This window comes from Pagrus major, chromosome 15 (genome assembly GCF_040436345.1).
Source record: "Pagrus major chromosome 15, Pma_NU_1.0".
In the NCBI taxonomy this organism is placed as follows: domain Eukaryota; kingdom Metazoa; phylum Chordata; class Actinopteri; order Spariformes; family Sparidae; genus Pagrus; species Pagrus major.
In genome coordinates this window covers 2,688,018-2,703,464 of record NC_133229.1, presented here as the reverse complement: position 1 = coordinate 2,703,464, position 15,447 = coordinate 2,688,018, and the positions used below count along the sequence as shown (strand labels likewise).

The 15,447-nt window shown below is 41.1% G+C and overlaps 2 protein-coding genes across 2 annotated transcripts; one reads left to right on the top strand and one right to left on the bottom strand.

The window, feature by feature from the left end:
* Positions 1-398: 398 nt before the first annotated feature.
* On the bottom strand, positions 399-2,543 carry borcs7 (BLOC-1 related complex subunit 7). The gene is made up of 5 exons (XM_073482417.1): positions 2,411-2,543; positions 1,355-1,417; positions 1,028-1,071; positions 904-924; positions 399-784 (listed from the first exon to the last, which is right to left on the bottom strand). Exons 1-5 carry the CDS (start codon positions 2,540-2,542, stop codon positions 733-735), a joined length of 312 nt encoding a protein of 103 aa, XP_073338518.1. The 5' UTR covers position 2,543; the 3' UTR covers positions 399-732.
* A 2,716-nt stretch (positions 2,544-5,259) lies between these two features.
* cyp17a1 (cytochrome P450, family 17, subfamily A, polypeptide 1) lies at positions 5,260-12,818 on the top strand. The gene is made up of 8 exons (XM_073482416.1): positions 5,260-5,574; positions 5,675-5,813; positions 7,281-7,516; positions 7,979-8,065; positions 9,541-9,759; positions 10,193-10,362; positions 10,545-10,648; positions 12,340-12,818. Exons 1-8 carry the CDS (start codon positions 5,260-5,262, stop codon positions 12,615-12,617), a joined length of 1,548 nt encoding a protein of 515 aa, XP_073338517.1. The 3' UTR covers positions 12,618-12,818.
* The last annotated feature ends 2,629 nt before the right edge of the window (positions 12,819-15,447 follow it).

The window sequence follows — 15,447 nt, the reverse complement described above, 5'->3', positions numbered from 1 at the left end:
ATCAGTGGAAATGAAATCCCTCCTCATTTAATAGTGCCAAAAATGAATATATACACAATGAAATCCCAACAATTGTCAGAAGACTTTCTATTTTTAGGACCCTTGCACTTAGAAATGTATGGACCTGTCACATCCAAGCTTTTGATGCAGCCAAGAGTTGCAATCTTAACCTGATCCAGTCATTAAGAGTGCTGGACTCCAATTCTGCTCTGGTACACGCTAGGGCTGAGCAATACATATTGATATTATAGGTCTAAATATGGCCCTAAAAATATTATTTTAAGGCCAATTGCCCAGCACTAGATTTAGATTTCATTCTCATACACATTCTATGCCATTTTTCCACTCACACAGTTGTGTGCTGTTTGATTTGACTCACAGTGGGACATTATGAGGAGTCAAGATGAAACAAGGTATTTAATAAATTAATGCAATACAGTTGATCAAAACATTTTACATAACTCAAGAAAAAACTTCCCATGCTCCTTGCTTTGCAGTGCAAGTATTCAACACAGGCACTGTGTTTGAAACAGAGCAGAACATCACTTCCAAAACATGAACTGATGACGGTCCCAACTTTCGCGGCCAGCATTGTGTGATGACGTCGAAATATGGCAGATTATTCATTTGGCCCAAAGTAAAACACTACAGACGCTTAACATCCTGTTGAGACAGTGTCCGTTAACACAGGAGCCTCCTGAGGTTGGTGGTTTGACATCCCCTGCTCTTCCCTCACTTGAGCAGGTGTCTCAGCTGGTCCTGCAGGTTTTTAGAGTGCTCCACACTTGAGGATGGAAATGAGGAGTCAGTGCACACCATCACTCTGTGTTATGACTTGCTGTGGAACAGTGATGTCAGCTGTTTCTGACTGAAGTATAAACAGGATAAAGAATTTAGACTTACTTTTTCTGGATGGCCTCCTGCCTAAGCGTCAGACAGACAGAGAGTGTTTCAATATTTATTTTCAGTTTGAACAAGAGTGAACAAGTTTCACGCATTTGTACTAATAAACATGATTGATACTCACTGGTACTGTAAATGTGTGGTGATAATAGACATTTTCCTCAGACTCTGGAAGACAGATGATAATGTTAAATCTCTTGGACACAAACAAATTAACCTCCTATTACATCGTTTAGTGGTCACAATCACATACTAGACTAGATTAGTTATTTATATATTTATTAGTTAATTATAACTAGATTAGTATGATGGAGTGTAAACTCTTGTTTTTAAGGCTGTAGTCTGTGGTGCCATTGTCCTCCTCAGCACTGAATAGTGTTTCCACTGTTAATCCTCCTGTGGCATGTAACTGGCTGTGTATTCACTGACTGTATATTTTGATATTACTCACATCTTCAGAGTGCAAGATGGCATCCTCCTGAATAACCATATTTCTTGCTGCTTGACCAAGAAGCTGGAAGACACATGAAACAGTAGTAACAACATGGTGTTTAAAGGTGCCACATGGAAGAATTTTGGTTTAAAACATTCAAAAATGAACTCAAATTTTCAACAGAATGTGAAGAAATAGCCATTTTGTCGTTATGTCAAAGACATATGTATGTACTAGTTGCAGAGGTATTTACTGAGGTTAGCATGCTAACCAGCTGCGACCTTTAGAGGTGACAGTCCAATAGTAAACAACACCAATGCTGTCTGTCCATCACATCTGCGGCCTGGCTCTACTCGGTTTGAGTCGCTGCGGCCGGGATTTGCATTTCCATCAAAACTGGACGACCTGCTTCTAAAGAGATTCAGTTAGAAGCTACAAAAGTACTGAGAGCTGAACACGGAGACTTTTAAAAACGTCTTTCTCTCAGGTTTCCTGCACAGACATGAGTTGAGTATGGATTTTAGGGGGGAACGGGTGCTTGTTGTGGGCTGGCCGCAGTTCTAACTTGTCACCACGACCCGCTTGGGGGCGGGGTGGGCCAGCTTGGTCCTAGTCGAGAGCAGGTCCATCGCTGGCGCGGCTCGGCACAGTATGACTGGTGATGGAAAAGCACATCGGCCAAAAGTGCTGGTGGAAAAAGGACACAACGCTCCCCGGGTGCTCCCAGTCCTGGCAGAGTCCCCCTCATACAACAGCAACTAATCACGTAATCAGCTAATGCAACTGGCTCAGGTGTTTCAACTGGACAGTTCATGTCTATGAAGCGGAAATATTAATGTCATTAGATTGCTACTTCATCTTTAGCATTGATTTCGAGTTGGTCCTTACTCATTACAAATGTTATGCAAACGTTAATTTTTAGTTTCATTGCAGTCGGAATGCGTTTATTTTGAAAACAAAACTAGGGGTCGGATAGTGTTTCCGTTTGTTCTCTGTGTTAGCTGGCTAGCATATTTTGATGGAGCTGTTAGTAACAGCTATGATCTCTTGATTAAACCACTCGTGTCGTTTTACCTCCTGACTGCGGGATCCCTTCAGCACTTGGCGGGTCAGTGCAATCACATCCCCGCTACAGGAGCCCACTTTATCGGATAATAAACCTTTGACAGACTGGCCGAAGCGCGGTTGGGACTCAGCTGACGCCATTTTCTGTGTTGGCTAGCGACGGTGGCTGGGCAGGGCCAAAACAGACAACAACGCGTCCACTAGACAGATAACACGAAGTCGTCTCACTACATAATTCACAGTCCTTCAAAAAACAAATGAATTGACTTTCACGACGCGCATGACTTTCCAGTTATGCGCGCTATTTTGTGCTTACATTGTGCTAAAATAGATTATATGAAAACAATAGAACAAATAGGCTAACAAAAGAAGTTAACAGTACATACAGTAGAACTCACCATCAGTGGTGAACGACATTCAGATTCTTCAAAAGAAAGTAAAGTAGTACAAATACTCTGCCACAAGTAAAAGTCCTGAAATTGTTTTCAGTTATTGTAAGTAAATTGTAATTAATTAGCTTTCAAAACTATTATATTATATCACACTGTGTTGTATTGTAAGTATCTGTTCGGGATAGAGCAAATTGCAACTCCTCTTTATATACTGGTGGGTAGTTTACAGGACCACTGTGTAGGATTAGATCACATAGATAAGTTTTCATTGCTTTATAATCTCTAGAGTTGAGCAAGTACTTGGCTGAAACAGGTATTCGGTACAGATAATATACTTTTTACAAGTTTGTGTGTCATACAAGTAAATGGCCATTCAATACTTGTGATAAATGAAAATCCTCATAGGGGATGTGACTGAAGTTTATTTAGTCAAGTTTATAAAAAAACTGCCTAAAAAATACTGTAAATAGTGTAGTTCTCTCACTCTTGTGATCAGGAACATTGATCTGAAGCTCAATTCAGAGGTCATTCTGTAAAAAGTTTTCTAAAAAATAAGAAATATAGCAACTTCTGATCAATCCACATTCATTTCAGGCTTAAACAATACATTTAGTCCAGCTCACTTCGGGTTTAAACACCACCTGCTTAATTCCCGCACATTCTTTGCAAGGATAATGACCTGCCTACAACTTTATGCTGATGAGGCGGTCATAAGTGCATCAGCTATGTCACCAAGCAAGGCAGCAGAGATCCTAACTGCATACCTGGTCCATCAGTGGCTGCAACACATCATACTGTACTGAATTTGAAACAAGTGTGTTTCTCCATTAGAAAACAGAGCTCACCTGAAGATTTTAAAATCCAGCCACAAAATGAAGAAATACAGAAGGTCAATGATTTTAAGTTTGTAGGAATAATCTTAGACCCACAGCTTAAATTTGATAGACAGCAAAGACCAACCTTTATTGTTTCAAATTAATCAGACACTACATACCTACTCAGGCAACCCAGTTATTCATGCACCCAATAATTTTTTTCTAATTTTTCAGATTGCATGACAGTATGGGATCAAGCAACACCGTCCACAATGAGACACATCTCATCTTTATTTAATCAGGCACAATAATAGATAAAAAGCCTGTCCACTGGCATCATTGCCAGATATTATAAAGATACAATCTATTTGGCTTAGAGAGCTTTACTCTTTTCTGTTTTCTCAAATACATTTTTTTTAAATGTATTAATAGTCTAGCCCCAGAGCCTCTTTCTGGATGTATCCAAAAACAAGACAGTAACCGAGTAACTAGGTGAACGGCAACTGTAAAATACCACATCATAGATCTAAATTTGGACAATCAGCTTTCTCCATAAAAGGCTGTTAATCCTAGAACACTTTAGCAACTGAAATCAAACTAATTTCAGATATAAAATATTTTACATCAAAGGTTAAGTGCTGGCTAAAAGCAAACCAATATTTAGCTTATTGTACTTTGATGTAGGGTATATGTGTATTGATGAAATGTGATGTGTGTAAGTGTGGTATGTGTGTTGGAGTATGTGTATTTTATGATACTGACCATTGAAAGCTGTATGTTTTAATAATGTTGTACATGTAAAAGCCCAACTAGGGACGAGAGTTGAACATTAGCAATAGCTATAAACTCTGTGTGCAACACAACAGTTGCATTCTCTGCACGGCCTCTGTATAGTGAAGGCACGGCCTCTGTACATGGGGCGCACACTCTGCCACTCTACTCTGGACTACTGTGGCACCCCGAAACTAAGAATTGTTTGTAGTGTTGTAACCTTTGAATGAGCCTTTTAGATCTCCAGAGGGAGTGGGTTCTCTTCCACAGAGTGTGCCATGTTGCAGCGTCATGTTTCTATAGTAACCCAGAGTGGTGAGCAGAGGCAGATTTTAGCAGCCACCACAGGTTCTCCATACTTGATGGGGAAGGGTGAGGGGAGGGTTATTCAGTCGGTTGCAATCTGCAACCTCATCCTGCCACTAAATCCTACATACTGGTCCTTTAATGTCTATCAATGTATCATATTTTATAATGTACCACCATATTTGCCTTTAAAATATGCGTCTGCTGAGTAAGCACTGACAACAGCTGTGGGAGTTTGGAGCAGAAAATATAATACTCAACTAGAACAAATATCTTAAAACTCTATTTCAATACAGTAATGCACTTCCCACTATTGCTAACTTAACTTTACCAGTGTCTATGTTGAGTGGATATATTTCATCATGGTTTTCTGCAAGGATATGCTGAATCGAGTGTGGTCTTATCTTGTTTGAATTGGCCCAGCCTTAAATATTCACAGTGAAGGACTTGACATTGAAGGAGGTGCATAAAAGCGTGGCTCTGCAGCAGCCCACAGCCTTCCTGCTTAGCTCCCCTCTGTGATGCTTGGCCTCTGCTGAACCAGACCCCTCTGTCAGGGCCCTCCTCTACAGATATGGCTTTGTTTCTGTGTGTGTGTATGTTTTTGACCATTGTCCTGGCTTTGTTAGCTTTGCAGTTGAAGCTCAGGATGTCTGCACGTGGCCCTCAGGAGCCTCCACGTCTCCCATCACTACCCGTGATTGGCAGTTTGCTGAGTCTGCGGAGCCCCCACCCTCCTCATGTGCTTTTCAAAGAACTGCAGAAGAAATATGGACAGACATACTCTCTGATGATGGGTTCCCACTGTGTCATCATCGTCAACCAGCACACACACGCCAAAGAAGTCCTGCTGAAGAAGGGAAAGATATTTGCAGGAAGGCCCAGAACAGTGGGTATATCTCTTCTTCATTGTCAGCTACTACATCTTCTTAGCAGCAGTTGTCAGTTATGTTTTCTTCTTTTCCATCCCTGTCCTGTATGTGATGAAGGTAACCACGGATGTTCTCACTAGAGATGGGAAAGACATCGCATTTGGAGACTACAGTCCTACCTGGAGATTCCACCGAAAAATAGTCCATGGAGCACTGTGCATGTTTGGGGAGGGCTCTGTCTCCATCGAGAAGATCAGTGAGTATAGTTCACTCTACACTCCTTCTATATCATTCCTCTGATTCAACATGAGGGTTATGAACTGTGTGCACTTTTTGGGTTGCAGCCCTGACACCTCGCACTAGAGTTAGCTTGCTCTTCAGTGGTATTACCCATGCAGATAGTTTTGGTTTACTAGTCCAGGTTCTGAGGTATATGTTTCTTACATTTCTGCACCAAGATATTAAAAAGAAGAAAGAAAAGAACTACTTGAACAACGTAATAAATTACATATTCATATACAATTTGTCTTTACTTTTCACTTGAGGTCCTTCTGCTTTCCTTCTTTAGTAAAATAAAAGTAGCCAGCAATGACCTACAAATGTGTTAAAAGTAGCCACTGGACTATGTACAATTGCAAAACAATACAGCAGCCAGTAACAATCCCTTCTTCCCTCTGGTTGTACTGCGGGACTACCAAGGCACAGTATGACAGGGAGGCCACCGAGAACAGGCACTTGGGCGCAGGTCCCACTGATCTCCCGCCCTCTTGTTGTCCAGTGGATGACCAGGGCCTCAAAAAATCTATGTCATCGTCACTGACATGTTACTATTTCTGAGGTGTATGTCCATAGGTTGTCGGTGTTAATGGCGTTGTGTTTTTCTCACGGTTGGTTTGTATAAACAAACAGCCAGTGGCAGAGCTAATGCAGCCGAGGGTGAGCTGTAGTTTCCCCCCTGGTAAACACACCGCCTGGCTGTCACAGCTGCAGTGTCTTTGGGCACTCGGTGAAGCAGACAGGACCCTTGGTAGATCCATGAAATTTTCATGAGCAAAATAACCACATGATATGTTGGTAGATATCATCACAGTCCGACAACGGTATCGCAGCACTTTCTTTTTACTGCGATATCGCAAAATTTGGTGTATCGTTACATCCCCACTTGCTACCATAAAGAAAAAAGTCCTGCTTTAGAGGCTTCCTGTCCTGGGCTGTGCATGAACCATGCAGTTTGTGATGTTTCCGGTCAGGTTCTGACTTCCCTTACCCTGTCCCCACGTCATTGGTTATACAGATGTAAACTTTTTCAAAACACCTCCCATATATGTAGTTGTTATTTATTTTTTAAATTTTTTTAAAGGCTTAGTAATTAAGTAAAACAGCTAGAAACTGTAGTTTTGGACTATTTTCAGTGGCGGAACAATACACATCTGGTACTCTAGTGCGCACTGTATTTGGGGCAGCAGGACTTTGTATGTGGGGTTGAGTCAAAATAAACTACAGTGCGTGTTTTCATGGTAATGAAAGAACATATCACCCAGTGCAACAGGGAGGCTTACTGATGTGTTTTTAGTAGACGCATATAGTATGACAAAGACAATAAGATATATCAGGCTTTGATACAAACATAATGTAAAGTAAAAAATACATTTCAGTAACATTTTTAAAAAGTGAGCAATGTTAACATGTCAGTAAGATGGTCTCTCGCCTGTGTCATGCTCAGTCTGTGCAGAGGCTCAGTCTCTGTGCTCCGTCCTGTCTGAGGCAGCTGCTGCTGGACTGGCCCTGGATCTTTCTCCTGAGCTGACTCGGGCCATTACCAACGTCATCTGCTCACTCTGCTTTAACTCCTCCTACTGCAGAGGAGACCCAGAGTTTGAGGCCATGCTGCACTACAGCCAGGGCATTGTAGACACTGTGGCAAAGGACAGCCTGGTGGACATCTTCCCCTGGTTACAGGTAGACCACATGATCACTCTGAACGTAGAAGAAGAGGAACACACAGGAGAGTGTACTAGTCAAAATAGTTATTAGCTATTTAAAGGCTAAAAGAACCTTTTTCCCATAAATCCCATTAGATATGTATTACAAAAGCATCTTGTGTTATGCAACTTTTGTGCTGGAAGACCTGCTGCTGAGTAAAATGCAGCATCTAGTGTCTTTGCAGCAGTTATACTGATTTCATTGGATTTAGACATTTCTTGGGGAAAAAAAACAAACTTCAATGCTGAAACAAGGGTGATATTTAAGCTTAATCTGACCATCCTTAACCCACATATCCTAGAAGAATGGGTAAATGAAAGAGGAGATTGAGAATTACAACATATAGTCATAATTATATTAAAATGTTTGCAAATTATAATACAGTAATTATTGTCACACTGTATATAAAAAGCAGTGACATCTGTCTCTTTGTCACAGATTTTTCCCAATGCAGACCTGTGTCTTCTAAAAGAGTGTGTTTCGATCAGAGACAAACTTCTACAGAAGGAATATGATAAACACAAGGTACAGTTGGCTTCTGGCTCTTTATATGCTCTGTGCTGTCACTATCGAGGTAAAGATGGTTAAAGTTTAAGGGTGATATACTATAGCTGGTAGCCACACTTGCCCACAAAGCTGTGACTTTAATCTCTAAGGAAGGAAATTGGTCACCAATTATAAGGAAACTGGCACATTTTCAATTCATTCAATTTAAAGGACCAATTTGTGAGAAATAGATTTTTGAGTCTCACAACTCGTGAGACATTCACAACTCGTCAAATACTGGCGCTTCGAGTTTTCCAACTCGTCAAATAGTTACGCTTCAGGAGTGTAGGTTAGGTCAGCCTCAACCCCAAAGTGTCAGTATTTGACGAATCAGGACTTCTTACAAATTTGGACCTTTAATATTTTTGGAATCTTGTTTTACCTGAGTTAGGCCAAAGGTTATTTGAACATGCAAAAAAGACAAACATGCCTTTTGGTGTTGTGTAAATGTCAGACAGGCATTCAATTCAACAAATATGTTGGATAAGGTTCCCAATAAGAAAGCAATATTTACTGGTGTTTAAATGGGTCTTTGCCAGTTTGTAAATAAGATTTTAGCAGCTTTCAAGGTAATTTCTCTGAAAATGAACAGCAGCTTATGAGATCAACCCAGCTATGTCACTGCTACTGTATGTCATCAACTGGTTCCAAACTTAAAGGCATAAGCCTAATATGCAGGATTCTCCTAAAAAAACAGCAGCAACAACAACAACAAACTATAGACTCACACAAAAGTAATTCCTCTCAATCATCACTTATGACCATGTTTGGGAAGTTTCTGTGTGTCAACCTTTGGCCAGTGGCGTGTAGCCCCAGCCAATTACAGCATGCAGGATATGAAAATTTCAGGATATGAAAAACGCAGCGACCAGGTTATTTCACCGTCTTGTCTCTCTCCTCTGCACTTAGTCTGACATAAAGAGCGTCAGGTCTGTGAGTCTGTTTGACTGAGGGTCGGGCTGAGCTACACACACACAGAAAAGAGAGGCAAACAGCAGGCAAGATGAAGCATGCACCTCGGCTGCATTCACACACAAAATCCGGCGGGTTGTGCTTAGGTGTGGGTGTGTTTATTTGTGCTTAAGAATGCAACTTCCGTGAAACAATCAGAAAATTACATTTTATGTCTTTGATTCACTGCTTTGTTCTCCCTAACGCCGCTCCCTCTCTTCATTCACTCTCTAGCTCGCTTGACCACCAGTATAACTGGACTGCCAGTCAGCAATTTTTTCCTAGGAGATTTCATGTCTGGTGGCAGACAAAATAGTACCTGGAAAGTCAGGTTTCTAGGGAACCAGTCAAAATGGAGATGGTGACATTATTTTATAGCCATGCAATCAACATTTACTCCATAACGATACATTAAACAAAAAAATAAATAAATACAGTATTGTACACAAGACAGTATTGGGCATCACGATCACACCACCGCACTAACACACCACTCCCCCCAGGCAGACTACAGTGACCATGTGCAGAGAGACCTGCTGGATGCTCTGCTGAGTGCCAAGCGCAGCGCTGAGAACAACAACACAGCAGAGATCAGTGCAGAGTCCGTGGGCCTCAGTGACGACCACGTCCTAATGACTGTAGGAGATATCTTTGGAGCTGGTGTGGAAACAACCACCACTGTGCTCAAATGGGCCATCATCTACCTCATCCACAACCCACAGGTAAGGGATGACTAGAGGCTACTCTGATTCCACTGAATTTTTAACAAAGGACCCACTAAACAAATCAAGTTCTTTATTACAGATCTTCATACCGCTTTTGTCCATGGGGGTGCCAGAATCTGGGGCCACTCTCTGTAGTTAATGACAGTTCTCCTCATGTATGTCTAAAGTAATTGTTCCATTGATAAAATAGTAAGACTGAGAGAGCTGTATTGTTTCAACCATGTCAGCTTGATTGACAGACGTCTCAGCAGTTGTGGCTGCTTCTCTTATTATTGTCACATTTGGATTTTCAAGCCCCAGTAACTGAAATCACTAAAAAATAAAAATAAAAATTCTGATGGAAAAGACAAAAACACATGCAAATTAAATTAAAGTGTATTCTCTGAATTGCTCAATATAGATATGTCTGCTTGTGTTTGTGTGTGTTCAGATGCAGAGGCGTATCCAGGAGGAGTTGGACAGTAAGGTGGGGGAGGACCGGTCCCCCCAGCTCAGTGACAGAGGTAGACTGCCCTACCTGGAGGCCACCATCAGGGAGGTGTTAAGGATCCGCCCTGTGGCCCCTCTGCTAATCCCCCATGTGGCCCTCAGTGACACCAGGTACACTCAACACTGCCGTGACACGCAGTCAGAACCATTCCCTACCATCCACCTAGTCCACCATGTTTGGAATATTTGTTTCATGCACAGAGAAGAATTGAATATCAATAAATAATAATCATTAAACATGAGAGAACACTGTTCTCATAACCTCCCCTTTTCATCTCTATACTTCTCTGTAGCATTGGAGATTTCACAGTGAGGAAAGGAACTCGAGTCATCATCAACCTGTGGTCTCTGCACCATGATGAGAAGGAATGGAAAAACCCTGAGCTCTTCGACCCTGGTGAGAAGAACCTTTCTGTCCAATGTGCCATTTTAGCCTGGAAAGTGTAACCGTTAAAGGTCCCAAATGCCAAATTGAGCACCAGTAGTTGTCACAGTTCAGCACCAGCATGGTAGACCAAAAAAAAACCCTGGCATTGTCTGCCACACTTCCCCTCTCCCTTCGCCCCCACACGCCCCACCCTCTATACCTCTGCCAGGCACAGAGGAAGCATCCCATCAACACAGGAGATAATGGAATAAAGGTGCCCTTTTGTGGACCATGTCAAATGATGATGTAAATACATTAGGCAAGCAAGAGGATGTAAACCATGGCTATTATTTGCTTCAGTAACTTGCAGAGTTGAGAGCAAGAGGCACAAGAACACAAGCAATCCTGCTTGCTGTGTCTATAAACGGGGTGGTCCAATGGTTCCGAAGGGAGGGGCTCACATGCACTAACATGCACACGCGGCCAGACCAGCTATCCAAAACAAATAACAGCTCAATAATAGTAGGCAAGGCATGGCAAGTTTATCTGTAACACACAGACAGGGAGTGTGAAGTCACTCTGCGTCTTTACTCCATTATATCTTTACATAGTAAATAGCGTTCTGACATCTAATGAAGCAATAATGTCATCATCATTGTCAAAATGGTGACAACTGAGCTCCTTCATCTTGTGGTTAGTAGTCTGAGGGTGTCAAGTCAGGTGAATAGGGTGGATGACAGTGCTGACTTGTAATTTTCAATTACCTGAATCAGAAATACCACAAAAGTCATACATTTCACATTTTCTGCATAATCACTCAAAGAGCTGAAAGTGCATGGAGCGCGAGCTGTCCTTCTACCTTAGGCCATGAACTTATCAATCAGCCCTCAGAGAGGGATTTAGGGGGATTTCTGGGTGGAAATCAAATACAGTATAATATTCATAATTATGTTTTCATTGGTTTATGATCACTTCAAAGTAAGAACCATTGTATATTTGTTACCTTAGAATTAGCCTTTTATATCTACAGAGGGAGCAGGAGCCCCTTCTTTTATAGCGGTCAACAAGATGGAGGGTGTGACAAGGGTTTTTCAGTCCATTGCAATCTGCAACCTCACCACCAGATGCCACTAAAGCTACACACTGGACCTTTAGGTGTCATTTATGGAGCAAATACAACTTTTTCTCATGCCAGCTTGGAAAAAGGACGATTTTTTAATGGAACTCATTAAAGAATAGGAATAGGATTAATGGTGATACAAAGGTATAAGCCATCTCTGGTTACTGTGCTGTTATGAATGAATGGAAATAGAAATAGAAAATACTTTATTCTCTACCTTTTGTTTACAAAAAGGGTACCTTAAACACAACATATCACATTCAAAACAGGACACATTAAACACATCAGCATAGAAAAACAATAGGAGCTACATTAAAAAGAACGTGGTTGATGTTTAGGACTGAATCGGAAAAAGAAAGATATGCTTTGCGCTGAGGTAGAAGGCTCGCCTAAAAAGTGCCTGGCCTTACCGATTGAGATATTTTATGGAATCAGGGACAAATTATTTTTTACTGATGCTTTTCTTTGCACAGGGGACTCTCCTTAGCCCTGAGGGTGCATTGATATCTGCACTGATGTTTCTGATGTCTGACTGTTTCATTGGAGGCTTGTAGTTATGCTTGTGTATGTTGATTCCTATTCCTGTGCTCCTCCTCTGCAGGTCGGTTCTTGAACAGTGAAGGCACAGGTCTGATCATCCCATCATCCAGTTACCTGCCGTTTGGTGCTGGGGTCAGGGTGTGTCTGGGTGAGGCCTTGGCCAAGATGGAGCTCTTCCTCCTTCTGTCCTGGATCCTCCAGTGCTTCACACTCTCTGTCCCACCAGGGGACTCTCTGCCCAGTCTGGAGGGCAAGTTTGGTGTGGTCCTCCAGCCAGTCAAGTACAAAGTGAACGCCATGCCCAGACCAGGCTGGGAGAGGAAGTGCCAGGGATTGTGAGGTCGGCAATGCTCGACAGCACTGGCTCTCAGCTGTGACCTTTCCTTCCATTATACAGGCAGATCATCAAGCAGTTAACTGGACATATCATAACATCTCTTCGTATGCATTTATTATTATTTCTTGACAGCATAATGAAATCTTAACCAACAGTTCTGAACATCATTTATAAATAAAGGTATGGGTCTAATATACAGTATCTGACAAGTTCTGTCTGCTGCCATGAAAAATCTCAGGCTAGACAATGGACTGCATACCAATAGCCAGATTACTTTGAAATGTAGTCAATTACTGAATACAATTTGAATGGCAGTTTTTCTAATAGTAATATAATCCACAATGTTTCTACAAATGTAATCGTATCTGAATTATTTTGGATAACCTTTGGATTACATCAAAATCAAACATTGAAAGTATTGCCTCAGGTCACAACATACATCGGAGGGGTTGTGAGATGATTAATGGAAAGTAGAAAACAAAGTTCTGCCACATTTACATCCATTTTTTATCTTTTCCTTTTCTGTGAAATATTGATAATTTGACCTCTTTGATGTTTTTTGGAGGAGACATGTCTCTTTAGTGGATCTACGAAAAACTCAACAACAGTAGTAGACACTAGTCTTTTGTAAGATCACTAGCCAGTTTAACTGCTTCCTTTTAATTATAAACAATGTATTGTGTTTTATAAGCTTATGAGTTTTTTAATGCAAATTCTAAATCTCAAAAGTAATAGTATCTTCTGTCTGATACATGTAGTCTAGTAAAATGTATAAATTAATAGAATATATACAGTAAATAATCAAGTGATGCGGGAGCATCTCAAACTTTATTGAGTAAAGGTACTCAGTTACTTCCCACAACTGGCTATCACAGTGGATCTGGAGAGATGCTGGTATTTCATGGGTTTTCTGGGAATCTTCAGTGTGTTCTACACCTAATGAAACATGTGAGCTTGGATACTGTGTATAGTATAAATACTCAAGTAAGTACCTCAATATTGTATTTCACAGTATTTAAGAAAATGTGCTTAGTTACATGCCATCAGTGTATAATATTTCATGTGGCACAGTCATTATAATGTCCATTTCCACAGCATTAATTCCATCAGTACAACAACAGAGTCATGTGATACTACTGCTATAATACTGTTGGAGTTATTATGGACAGCGGCTGTACAGTTGCTCAGGAGGTAGAGAGGGTCGTCCAGTAATCGGAAGGTCACCTCTGTCATCAGTGTGTGAATGTGACAAATGTTGTAAAGCACTTTGAGTGGTCAGTAGACTGCATAAAGTGCTATATAGTCAATTTTCCATTTAAAACAATATGATCAAAATTAATACAGCAGAACTGGAGATATCACCTCCTTCCTTTTAAAATCCTTTCCCTGGAGCCACAAAAGGCTTTATACTATTTTTTCTCATATGCAGTAGTACTCTCCAAGACCTGTAAACACACTTTAATGTCTAAAATGGATGGAGTTACAGAAGTACAGTTTTGAAGTACTTTAACTTGAGTATTTGTATTTTCTCCTACTTTATACTTCCACTCCAGCACATTTTGGAGGCTAATACTGCCATTTTTACTCCACTACATTTATTATAACTTACTAGTAGATAAAATACTAAATAACTTACTAGCTATTGCAGATTATATGCTGCATCAGAGTGAAAGTAGCGCATTTCTAAATTGATTTATTTTATCTGCAATTGGATAAAAAATATTGGAATATTGGATCCGATAGTCAGTCAAGTTAATAATCCCATAGGTCGACTCATGGTGTCGTTCACATTGACACAGCACTGCATGGAGACAGCCCTTTTTGATATTTAAAATCATACTTAAAAATACCTCGCAACAAGAAAAAACAACAAACGAGATGAAGTAGATTTTCATGTGCCATTATGCAATTGTTTTCCCGCCGTATCTACTCTGAAATCTAATGATCCCCCATTACATTGCCTAAATTTGCATATGATCAAAAAATATCCCCCACTTTACAATGTAAAGTGATCCTCCTGCTTTAGTACATTTAATATCAGATACTTGAAAACTTTTCCTATTAATACTAGCCTATTAGAATGTGTGTGTCATTTTTTAACAAAGTAATATTTTAACCCAAAATCTTTACTTTTACATAAGTATGACCTTTGTGGATAACACTGAGTCTATTTCCAGTCTCTAAAAGTCTACTCTGTAGTTAATAGAGGCCTCATGTACTGTCTGATGCTAATCTTAGTACAGATAGCCAAACTACTGTTTGTGTAGCCCACACTATGTCTCACATCACTTGTTGCTGTTGCTTTCACATTTAGTCTTGAAAATATAACCAGCAAACTGCAAACCTTGTGTGCTTCGGTCTCCTTGATGTTCACTCTGAGTTTGTCTCTGATAAGCAGGCTTGTCTGTGCTGTTGTGTGTCCTGTTGAGACTGTTATGGCTCGGGGTAAATAGACTATAAAATGTACAGACAAGGGGTGTCTTTCTGCTCTTTCAAGTGCTGGAGGGGAGTGTTGGGGGGTCTCAGTGTAGAAAGCTCCCCAGCTCCAGCAGTGCAGCAGTCTGAAGTGCCCCTGTGCCTCTTCAGTGAGCGACTGTCACCATTCATACACCTGTTTTGTTGGGGTACGCTGATTGACACGCATAGCCCGCCCCCTGCACTTGTCCGTTTATTGTAATTGGTTCGACACTGGTGTATATGGAAATTCCCCCGCGCGACCCTTGGCTCACACCTTCCCGCCGCCAGTCAGCAGGAGAATGCGCGAGGCCACTGGTGGACTGTGAATCCGGCACGGTCCCTCACACCGCCAGAGACAGCTGCTTCCGTTAACCG

What these genes read in the sequence shown, in the direction of transcription:
- cyp17a1 (XM_073482416.1), top strand. Translation starts at nt 5,260, where the DNA reads ATGGCTTTGTTTCTGTGTGTGTGTATGTTTTTGACCATTGTCCTGGCT. An exon ending in TTGCAGGAAGGCCCAGAACA is followed by an intron (nt 5,575 to 5,674) that starts GTGGGTATATCT and finishes TATGTGATGAAG; the next exon opens with GTAACCACGGATGTTCTCAC. An exon ending in ACCTCATCCACAACCCACAG is followed by an intron (nt 9,760 to 10,192) that starts GTAAGGGATGAC and finishes GTGTGTGTTCAG; the next exon opens with ATGCAGAGGCGTATCCAGGA.
- borcs7 (XM_073482417.1), bottom strand. Translation starts at nt 2,542, where the DNA reads ATGGCGTCAGCTGAGTCCCAACCGCGCTTCGGCCAGTCTGTCAAAGGT. An exon ending in ACCACACATTTACAGTACCA is followed by an intron (nt 925 to 1,027) that starts GTGAGTATCAAT and finishes TCTGACGCTTAG; the next exon opens with GCAGGAGGCCATCCAGAAAA. An exon ending in CAGGAGGCCATCCAGAAAAA is followed by an intron (nt 785 to 903) that starts GTAAGTCTAAAT and finishes TCCATCCTCAAG; the next exon opens with TGTGGAGCACTCTAAAAACC.